At 33.9% G+C, this 12,231-nt stretch overlaps 1 protein-coding gene across 1 annotated transcript; it reads right to left on the bottom strand.

Annotated features, from left to right (window-relative positions):
• Positions 1-1,769: 1,769 nt before the first annotated feature.
• Positions 1,770-8,389, bottom strand: LOC130730545 (transcription factor EMB1444-like). Its single transcript, XM_057582584.1, has 11 exons — positions 7,569-8,389; positions 6,705-6,872; positions 6,535-6,619; positions 6,340-6,381; positions 5,886-5,945; positions 4,859-4,978; positions 3,503-4,687; positions 3,297-3,404; positions 2,712-2,852; positions 2,413-2,538; positions 1,770-2,088 (listed from the first exon to the last, which is right to left on the bottom strand). The coding sequence occupies exons 1-11, from the start codon at positions 7,664-7,666 to the stop codon at positions 1,999-2,001; spliced, it is 2,223 nt and encodes a 740-aa protein (XP_057438567.1). The 5' UTR covers positions 7,667-8,389; the 3' UTR covers positions 1,770-1,998.
• Between the last annotated feature and the right edge of the window lie 3,842 nt (positions 8,390-12,231).

The raw sequence follows: 12,231 nt of genomic DNA, 5'->3' as shown, positions 1-12,231 counted from the left end.
GTCGTAAATAGTCCATTTGACATCATAATGTTTATTTATCATTTTTTATATATTAATAATTGGTACATGTAGCATCACGTGATTTTTTCACATTTTTTGTCCCAACAAATTACAACCATCAAATTTAGTCATTCCCCCTTGATTTTAAGTGTTCCTCAATGTTTTTCCTTCTTCTTGATTATCTTCATCTCCATCACCCCACATTACCCGAGAATGATAGATCCATGCAATCCAACTCATCTTGATCAGATCTATCTTCATCCCCGTATCCATGGAATCCAACTCATCTTGATCAGATCCATCTCAAAAACCCATAGTATAAACCAATAAACTAAAAATTCCTAAACCAAAGATGAAGAAGATCTCATTATCTCATAAACCAATAAAACAAAAATTCTTTAATCTTCGTCATCCTCCTCCAACTCCCACCCAACACCATAGAAATCCTCATCATCACCACAAACACAAAGGACACCCGAAAAAGGGAAATTTGAAAAGAGAAGAAAAGTGTGGGGATTGTTAGATTTATATACTTTGCATATAAATTCAGACGTCGTAGAATCAGAAGCTACTGAACCCATGCATATTTCGCCACCTTCCCCAGCTCCATCCCTGAAAAGAAACTTCAATTCAAAATTGAATTCCCACACCCAATGTTTGAAGACCCTGCTAAGACTCGGAGATATGATCGGTTCGAGCTTGTCATTGGATCTGATGTGCAGTTGAATCAGTAAATTGAAAACAGAACAAGTGTGTTTAGGCAAGACTTCAAGGGGAAATAAGAAAGAGAATGATCATGAAAATATTAGGTTTATAGTTTGTACAACTTGGGCCAAGTTTCCCAGCCCATGTTAATAATATTGTGAGCCTATAAAATTTGGTTGGGCTTGATGTATGTTATCATTTATTATCATAATTAAGTTTTACTTTATTTTGTAGTTATTGAAATGATTGTCATCATTTTTTATTTTATTTATATTAGGTATTTATGCACACACATATATGATAAATAAATATATATATATATGGAGTTAGTAGTATTATTATCTTTTTAGAGTTTTTTAATATACATCAAATTTGATTGAAAATGAACATAATATCATTGTCATTTTTTTTTTAAGTGAACATTATATATGCATTGAAGTTTTTCTTGTTTCTCCAAGACCTTGCTAAAGATTTTGTTAGGACCCTAATCCTAATCCATATAGACGTAAACACTTAATATGTGCTGTGGGTATATGTATGTTAAAAATATGATTAAAAATATGAAGTTCATGACATTCATCCTTCTTCAAATATAGTGTATGTGCATTAGTTTGTTCATGACGTTTTTTTTTTTCAAATTTGATTGTTCATAAAAAATTTGACTGTGTGGCACATTCTTGGTTGATATTATGAATTTTCATCATGTAAACAACCAAGTTACGATGCTACCTAAGATTTTCATTGAGCTGATGAGGTACTTAGACAGTTTGATATCTCCATGTATCAGTATTAGTAAGTGTTAATGACATGTCACTTTTAGCATGGATCTTTGCCAATGTAATATATACATATGTGTGTTGAGAAATTAATCGATCCTAACTTATCACATCTCACGCCAGAGTGTTTTAAAATCGAAGGTAGGAAATAGATTTTCTCAATACTTGGTTGTTTTCCAAGGTAAGGGATCCAAATTTAACGCTTTGGTGGTAAAAAATGAAACTTGTAATATGCCTAGTAACCCATCTTGTGACCTAAAAAGTTATTGGATGCTTAGATGCAAAGTCTTGGAGAAACAAGGAAACCTTTAATACGTATATATCGTCCACCACATATTGTGTTCATTTTCAATCAAATTCAAAATATATAAACAAATGACAATCACATGTTCAACCCAGAAACATAAGAAAACAACAAACTGAGTCTTGACACAATGTAAAGGTAGAAGACTCTGAGCATCATCTCGGATATTAAGAATGAGTTACAATGGGCAATGACAGGCCAATAATCAACCAGTTATTGTGCATGCATTGTGCTCTTGGATTGCAGTATCTGAACAAGCGGCCACAAGATATCCAGTCTGTGTACATTTCTGTTGTTTTGGCCCTGTGATACACCAGATTTTCTCATCAATGACATTTCATGAATGAATGAATATAAAGAACTTACAAGCACGAGTGCATGGCTCATAAACTGTTCAGATTTTACTTCAGTACTAATCATATATGCTATATCATGCCTAACATTCAGTACATATTTGATGTTTTCAACTTCAAATCAATTCACAATAATTGGTATGCTATAATTTTTGCAATATACTGTAATGAAGTTATAGACAAAGTTCACAGCAATTTTAGGTCAGTTCTTCAGTCCTATAAATAAGAAAACACTACAGTAGTTTCAAATCTTAGTTTTGAGTTCTGATCCTACCTCAACAACAAAGCATAACAATATCTTCTCATCATGAGCTTTTGTTGCACCCTTCAAAACTGTAAGGCCCAAGCTTCTTATCACGTCTGCTATTTCAAGAAAATGGCTGCACTCCTCACAAAGCATCTACAGAAAAAGCCAGAGTTATAATAGTGAACATACTAAGTAGCTGATTATGACCTCCAACAACCTTTCTTCTAACCTCTTCCGTTTCTCATCATGAGTTTTTCTCTTGTGATACAATTTTAATCAATCATTGTTATATAATAATCAAATTGAAATTTTCAAGTCATACACACCTCAACAATCATCTGTCCATCCTTGCTAAGATTCTCCACCAATATTGAATGAACTTTCAAAGGACCCCCAACCTCCATTGCCCAACTTGAACCCTGCTCATAAGTAGAGGTTCCAATAACGTCTGTTTCCATGCGATGCAACTGCAAAATTATAGTAGTGTTAAACAAGGAAGATCCATATAGCTGACCACACTTAGTGGGATAAAGCTTTTGTTGTTGTAGTTGTTGTTAAACAAGGAAGATAATTCCACATGCGGAAAATGTGGAAGGGGGCAATCAACAGTTGTCTGAATGGATCATTTCAACTCAAAAACTTGTATCCTAAGTAGCAATTAGATAAATAAAATCTTATCCAATCAAAGTATGCCCTAAAAGATAGTCAAAGGTTTAGGAGAAGTAAATGCCTTTGTTTTTCAGTATCAAACCAGAGTGAGAAACCAATTAATTCATAGTGAACCATAATCTCATACATATGCATATCTTAACATTTCAAATATCAGTCCCTACTTAATCAGAGATGGTCAATTAGCTTCTTTATAGACTGTGGACCACAAGGTAGATTTCTCAAACCCCCTTGAACATTACCTTTGATTTAGTATCGTCGAATTTAGTTAGCTTGTCAGCGTGCTTGGTTACGCTTTGGAGAAATAGCATGTGCTTTATTGCGCGCTCCAGTAGTGAATCAATACTGCACTGTTGAAGTTACAATAAAATGTTTAGCCACGTGAACCACAACCATAACCATCACTCAAAACCCACAAACGGAAAGTAGAAACATTACAGCAAGATACCTTTGCTCCATTAGGCACCAGCTCTCTCAAATCCTTAATACGATCTTGGATCAGTTGCCTGTCTCTTGGCCGAGGCCTACAACTTTCGCCCGGCCTAGCCCTCTTCTTGCTGTTCTTAGAAGGTTCAGAGGACCTTTCAAACTGTTCGCTATATGAACCGGGACATGTAGAAGAACTCAAAGAATGGTGCTTGTCCTCTCTTAAGAGAGAGGGATGATCTATTGAATATGCTTTTGAATTAACACTATGCACATTATGAAGAGAAGCTTCAGGATTTTTTCCAGAAGTCATTGCGGATTGCATTGATGTACAAAATGATAATTCACCATTATTATCATTATTACTATGGCTAATGTTGGCCACCATTGCTTCCAAAAGATGTTCTGGACGAGATTCAGAAGTCAATTGACTCGTGCTAATCTCATCTGGCATATCAACAGTTTTCATGTCCTGATTAACCTGAGCCAGCCAATCAAAACATTTACTCCCTTTCAAAAAAGCTGGTCCAAGTGCTTCATGTAGTTCACACCCAGCAGGGAACTTTGACATCATGTACGAGGTATCCTTGCAACAAGGCTCGGGTTGAAAGTACGAGGTATCCTTGTCACAAGGCTCAGTTTGACATTCTGACTTTTTGGTATGTTTTTGGGAGTTAACATCAGAAAGTGCGGTGAAACTCAACATTTCATTATGGCCAGCATCCACACGAAGCAACTTATCACTTTCACAAACAACTGTATCAAGAAAAACTGAAGGAAAGCATGCAGAATCAGCACTGACTTTTTCTGATGAGTGTATTAAAGCATTGAAGCTAGTGTTATTTATAACAGAATTGTTTAAAACTGATGTGGCATTTTCTGATTCCAAACTCATATTTTTGCAGCCACTACTGTCCCCTCGACACCGCCTCTCATTTAGATGTCGCATCTCTTCAAATTCCTGATGCTCCACATTAATCATATTGGAAATTGTCGGAAGCAAAAAGGTTTCATCACTACGAAATTCAGGCCCCTCAAGCGTGGCCATATCAGTCAGTTTTTCATATGCAGAATGAGGTGCATAGTTCCTCTCTGAAGATTGAAGGGGCGTTAAAACATCCACTTTTTCACTATTCGTGGTTTTCTCTGTATCATGTAAGCAAACATGCATAATATCTGAAGACAAATTTTCCTTCAATACTTCTGGCTGAAAAAAGCAAGAAATATAAACATCATGATAATGTTCAACGCATCTTGGTTAAAAATAATTATGACATAGTAAATGGCAAAATGTCCATGCCAACAGTCACACAAACCCCCTACCCACTCATGCACCATGCAAAGACATGCATATAGAGAGGTAAAAGTAGAAGCTTACCTGAGACGAAGAACTCTTCAAGCTAGTGTGCATTTGACTAGGAACATGGCCTACTGAGTAGTCTTGAGTAGACAAAAACTGATTTCTTATATGAGTTACAGTCCCCATGTCTTCAATCACCTGCAACCCGGGATGACAAAGGCAAAATAAGTTATTAAATATTTCAATAATAAATGGGCTTCAATGTACATTTATATCCAGGAAATATTCTGCAATTCATAAAAATCACAAAACAGCCCATGACAAGGGGGGAAATTCATCTAAATTATACAGGGAAATCAAGAAAAAGACCTAACAAATTTTCTGAAGAAAACATTGCTTATTAAGCTCAGGAAGGCATTTCAGAGAGAAAGAGAAGAAAATAGGCACAAGCCCATAATGAAAACTAACTAGCTTTTTATAGATTAAGTAATCTATTTATTGCCAATTTAGGCAAACAATTCATAGAAGGAATAAGGCAAAAAGACACCAAAAGCAAGGGTTTAGTGGTATGTAAACTCTAATTATTAGATCAGCATTTCCCCAACAATTCCCCCTCCTCCACACCCTAAATATGCTTCATACTTGGTAAGGTGGCATTATGCAGATAATTCAATAGTAGCCTCAGGTGAATATGTGACCCTGTTACCCGTAAAATCAGCATTGAAAAGAAAGGTCCTAATATTTAATCTTCATGCCAAATCCTCTGGTTTTAGTTGTTTAATAAGTTATAATTGAGTATACTTGTAGCTAACTTAACTACATTAAGCCTATGTTATCAATTGACAAAACTAGGAATTGGTTGTTGACAGTCTCACTCATTTATCTGTGTTCTTCACTAAATTATATACACATATCTTAATAGTTCATAGATCAAAGCAAAAGACTGAAAGAGTGAAAATAAATTTCAAAATCTCGAATACAAAGTCTGTTATACAGAGCATCATAAAGAGATGAAAGATGTCTTCTTGAACACTATCAGAAACCACATTAGCTAGCAATAGGTTCTAAAGCAAAGAAAATAAAGATAAAAAAGTACTCATCTTACTTTATTTAGAGAGCCAAGTTGAACAACACCAAGTGGGACTACAGCTACAGCAACGATTGTCTGCACAGAAAAGTAAAAGCTGTATTAATGAAAAATTTTAATGCATAGAATACAAAGTACAAGGATGCAGACTAAGAAATCATTGTCTCAAAGACGAGTTTTCTAACGTTTAGTACTCAGGAACCGAATGCAACACAGTAAGATTGCTTTATATTGGTTGAATCTAGTGAATTAAGAATAATGAGGCAGAGTGCTGCAGCGGCTCAAAAGTTTGTCTTATTGAGCCTATTATCATATTAACCACAAATTAAATTGCCCTTTATCCTTAGAATTATTAATGTGAGACAATTCTAATGTCTGGTTAGAAATAGAAAGTTCACTTATACAAATTTTGATGGACATGAATATTGTAGAGTTGTGACTTGTGAAAAGAATAATAAAGCAGTTAACTTACCCTAATTCCAGCAGAAAACTGAGACTGCCATCCATCAGCAAACTGAAAATGAAACCAGAAAGGGGAGAGGAATGAGAATGATTGGAAGATGGATTAGAAAATGACATGTTATTTGTCTGATACCAATTAGAGACCTTCAATTTTTCCAAGGGTAAGAGATCCTAAGTCACATCACTGAATAACAAGAGTTCTCACCTCAAAAGACAAGCCAGAACCTGGAACTTGATTATCCGCACATATCCACCGATGCTTTCCAGTAATAGCTACCTGTCCGACAATACTGTAAAGAAAGGATCTTAGGATAAGAGCTACATAAAAGAAGATCAAATCTTAAGTAGCACCAATTTACATTTGATTAGTCATACCCTTCCCCTAATGAATATGCATGATATGACATCTTTGCCAGAGCTAATCCTAGAGCGTCGTGTGAAAATTTCCCACCACCAATCTGTTCCAAGGTCTTCTGACTGTACTTATTTTCTGAATCATCATTGTTAGGATTGTCATAGTAAGCATCCTCCCATGTCAACATCCTGCAAACAAATGCCACACCGAGAAACTTTAAGGTAACACATCATGTACTTTAACTATTTGTGCTAAGTGCACCTGTAATGAAGAAATGAATGTGCAAAATTATATCATTAAACAGTAATGTTTTATCTTTACTGCCGATCACATAAATGCAAAATGACCAAACACAAATGCTACCCTTATCCCATTCAAATGAAAGTAACATAAAGCACTTTGAATACAGAAGATCGTAATTCACCGAACAAGATACAATAGTTTTCCTTAAGCCAAAATAGACAACATCAAAGGGTAAAAACTCCTCAAAATTATGGATTCTAGAATCTAGACACACAACACATTCCCATCTTAGTTGATTAAAAAAAAAGTTATTCTAAACTAGAATCACCAAACGTGGAAGGACAAAACACATGGAAGAATATCAAGGAATATCTTTACTATAAAAATCATTATATAATATGAATAATATTAGTAAAAACTTATGTATAAAAATAAAACCAATTATGCCAAGTCAAACTTCAGACTGAAGGATGGAATCATGCCAAACTACACTTCACCTCATTAACATGTTCTGAGTTGTCAACATCCAAAATTATGGTATAGAATATAGATAAAATCAAAGATACACCAAAGTAAAGATGCAATATGCAAGTAGGACTAAAAACAAGAAGTAAACAATAATATCAGAAGTAGTAACATACATTCTAGCTCGATGTTTGAGCTTCCAAAAGATGGCATAGTTCCAATCAGAATTGAAACAGAGGCTTCTAAGTACTTGGTGCAAGTTAGTACTACCCATCTTGTTCCTCTTCAAAAAGTTAGAAACTTCAACACCTCAAAGGCACCCTTGACAAAAAGGGTCGTCAAAAAACAACAAAAAACCCCCCTCCAATCACACACACAACAAATCACCCTCACCCTAGCTCCCTCTGTAGGAGCCTCTTCCAGCCTGCTTCCTCCGCAACCCTGCTCGCCGTTTTAATGGCGGTCCAACTGTTGCCAGTAGCAGCCGATCCTTACCCATCACAAACACCGCAAATTCCCACCACCCCACCAACCAAAGCTTCAAGCTTTGCTTCACAATCACTGAAACAGAACCAAACCCTCAATTACACTGTAAACAGAAGCTCCAGCATTAGCCATCAGAGTAACATGCATGTAATTTAGCTTATATCAGAAGACATGTGGAAGAGTGGAATTGGAGAGCGATTGGATGAAAAGCAAAGAACTTTGCAAACAAAGAAGCAAAACTGAAAATGGGGTTGGTTAAGATTTCAAAGAAGACTTCAAAGTTCAGAGCTTTATTGACTCAAAAACAATGAAAATTGAACCAAAAACAAAGTTTGTTTAGAGAGAGAGAGAGAGAGAGGGAGGGAGAGAGAGAGAAGCAGTTTGCTGAGAAGAGTGTGTGAATGTGAATCAATGGTGGAAGAGAAGAGAGTGTGGTTGCTCTTTATTAGAGAGTTACATTGGCACTATGTTTCATCAAGCTTTTTCACTTGGTGAATATGGACCGTTTGATTTGTCTAATCATACGCACCATAAGCATAGTTTGTGCGCATTTTAGCAAGGTGTTACTTAAATAATAGAAGAAGACAAAGGGCAAAAGCCCCAAAGGGAAATGACACTATGGATATTAGAGGCTAATTAGAGATTTATAGTTAGATTAATGAGCTAATGTTAATGTTAGGACAAATCTAAAGAGGAAACAATCCAATTGATGAGTTATGAGTACACTTTATGGTGGTGTCAATTGATGGCAAACAGCATCATACCAGGTTGAGGACATGCTTCCTTATCTTACCCACAAGTTTTCAATACTCTGTTTGAAATCCTAGTGAATGGGTACTCCCACTCTCTTAGGTCATTTTCAACAAGGAATGATCCTATTGCCCTAAAGTTGTGACACCTTCAACCTTTCCATTTTTTCCACTGCTTTTTTTTTCTTTTTTCCTTTTATGATGAATGGGGCTACGTCCAACTACTTTTTCATTACATACAAACACTTCTTGCTTGGCACCATTATAATCAAATCTTTTATGATACCAACCTTTGTTTTGTTTCACTTAATTGTGGTTATGCTGCCCTTTATGGTCATATCATGCACCGATTTATCAGTGCTTATCCAATTTAGACCGTAATTTAGACAAATAAAGCATGTTTAACATTGTTAATTCAGTCTTTTAGTTTTTGAAACCACAAATATCCTACTTGATACAATTTTGTTTGAATCGGGTGCGGTGAATGTCAAAAGTCTCTTTGAAAGTGTAACTTCTAAAAATCAAACTCTTGACATTAAAGGTTCAAATAATCACATTTAACCGCTACGACGGAGACTCATTAAGTGTTAATGTAGCAGTTTTTTGAATATAACTTTTATCAGTTCAACATGTAAAATTTGATTTTTTTTATTTTTAATCCTTCAATCTATTTAAATTCAGTTATTAAATTATAAAATATTTAGTCAAACTTATATAAACAGGTTAGTACGATGATGACTATGGAGTGAAAGATTAGTCTTACAACTATTGACTATGATAATACATTTGATTAAAACTATAAAAAAAAAAAAGTTAACGTTAAAAATGACATAATATATACAACTTTGTTATTCAAATCAAATTGAAGTTGGTTATCAACTGAACGGATAGTTAATTCATATGGTACATGTTTAATTAATATTAACTAAGATCTCTCAAATATATATCTTGTGTATGGGTAAGACAACGAGTTATGATATATACACACTTATTCACTCATTTTTCACTTTTATTTTCTATCTATTTTATTTTCTCTATCAATCAAATCACATATCACATTTTTACTTTTTCTCTCCTTTCTTTCTATCTCGCTCTTCCTCCACCTCTCCACACCTAAAAAATGAGGTGTGAAGATATAATTATTCGAGAAAACCACTCAAAGAGTTAACCCCACGAGAATGTGTATGTTAATGACCTGAATACAATTTGACTCTTGTGAAGGATAATTGTGTTAGAGATATAAAAAAAGGTTAAAGTTGTTTTACTGCAAAATCAAATTATTTGGACTTAATTGATTGATTTAAACATATGAATCTTTTAATGTCAAGTAAATGAAAACAAAATTAAAACCGAGTCAAATTAATGAAATTTTCTCTAAAATTAATGATGCTTTTCAAGAAGCAAGATGAAAATTATCTTTATAATTAAAAATCTATTTGAAATAGTTTATTTGAATTTATTTCATAATATAATCAAATGTGAATGTTTATAAGAGTTTGTGTAAATAACTTATGATTTGTCTATATAAACTTTTTGAGCTTATTTTTATAAGTTGTCTAGATTAGTTTATAAATAAGCACTTACTATAATTTATTTTAATTTTTATTTTAATAAGTTTCTCAATTGAGCTTATAAATATGAAATGTGTGGCCCTTGTGGCTTAATTCAGCTATTTACCTCATTGCACTATAATTCTAAAAAAAAAAAAATCTTGTCTTGTGCAACTACCTTACATAAAATGTGCAACCGCCTTAAAACATGGACAATATTCCCCTGCCCCCGCAGCAACTCAACATGAAATCCCATGATTTGGGTTAACCTGCATTTCGAGAGTGATTATAGCCATTGAGTTCTATGAGTAACTACTAACTACTATCTATCTTCATTTTCCCCTTAACCTATAACAATTAGAAATGCATTTTTCAGGGGATAGTTGGTAGTAGCAAAAACCATAAAGACAAAAACACAAACCAATTAGAATCAAAACTGAGTAAAGAAAACGATATGTTATTCTACTGATGCTAGCAAATCTTGCTTCAATTTGTCGGAAGTTGTTAGCAGCAGTTTACCTGGTTTCTCAGTAGTATGAAGAGGCATAATCATTCAGATTTGTTTTGTTGTTAATTGATTATGTTTGCATTTAGGGAATCAAATATATCTCTCTAGGTTTCCTCAATTATCAATTTATTGATCATAATAATGACCCATCATTTATCGTCCAAATTTTTTCTCGCCAGAGGACATGATTAGTATAATTTATTTTTAAGAGCTGCATATTCTATAGGGTACAGTATCCAAATTCTATATTAACTTCCATACTTTTTTTACGTTAGCATTATGTAATGGTCTACAACTTATACAATCACCTCACATAGTGTCTAACAAAAATTTGGAACCATCCTTCACAAAATGTTTGCTTAGAAGAAAATAAAAAAACAGAACACAATGTGGTAAAAATGTCTCAAATAATGGTAAAGTGGGTTCAATCCGGCCTGAAGCAAGAATTCTTTTTTTTTTTAACAACTGAAGCAAGAATTTGAGTTAAAGGGTAAAAAAAAAAATGATGGCATACCTACATTTGTTTGTACAGCTCATATACATACATACTCCCTCCGTTGATATTTATAAGTCTATTTTACCTAATTCTCTTATATTAAGAAAAGTAGTTACAAGGAATAAATTTGTAAAATAATTTATTCACTTTCCTACATTACCCTTATTTAATTTCTTATAAATTTCTCTCTCCAAGTTATTATTTCAAAATCTCATTGTCTCTTTCATATTAAATATGAGGATAGTTTTGGGAAAAAATAATTAATGCTCCATTAATATTGTAAATGGACTTATATTTAAGAACAAGAAAAACACTAAAAAATAGCCTTATAATAAAGAACAGAGGGAGTATCATATATTAAAAAATAAAATAAAATAAACTAGGAAGCTCATAACAATAGTATATGTCCCCCTCCCGCCACCGCTAAATGCAGTGGGTCAATCAACTTAACCGCCGGATAAAATGAGTTGGGCTAACCCACTAGGCTGCCATATTTAAAATAAATAAATAAAACTAAAATTTTTAATGGTTTTCTTAGTGTTTTGCGTCAATTATTGTGGGCCAACCTATCAGCTTGCCATTTTTTTTAATATTTTAATCATATTTTTAATTATTTTAATTTCAATAGTGGGCTAACTTACCTAAACGGAATGAGTTGACTCTCACTCTTGATGGTGGTTAAGCCTGCCCCATCCTACAAAAGTAGGGGCTGGCAGGGGTCATCGCCCCCTCAAGTTTTTTTCACCGACTATAAGTATTTTTCCAAGCTAGAAAAAAAGAATTTGTCGTTTCAATTAAGACATTATCATTCAGATGTTTCCCGAGATCCTAATTTAGGAAACATTTCCACTTTATCCAAGTTTTACGAAGTTAGTTGAAACTGGAAAAACAACAATATTTTCACTTGTTGATAGATTGAAACGTTTTGTTTCGACACTCCCTATTTCAACAATATCTACAGAGCGATCTTTTTTCTGCAATGAAAGTGGTTAAGACTTGGTTTTGCAACAAAATTGAAGATGATCTTCTCTGAAATTTATTAGTTGTATA

This window comes from Lotus japonicus, chromosome 1, assembly GCF_012489685.1.
Source record: "Lotus japonicus ecotype B-129 chromosome 1, LjGifu_v1.2".
Taxonomy (NCBI): Eukaryota; Viridiplantae; Streptophyta; class Magnoliopsida; order Fabales; family Fabaceae; genus Lotus; species Lotus japonicus.
The sequence above is the reverse complement of the archived record's forward strand: the minus strand, read 5'-3'. Positions and strand labels throughout refer to the sequence as shown.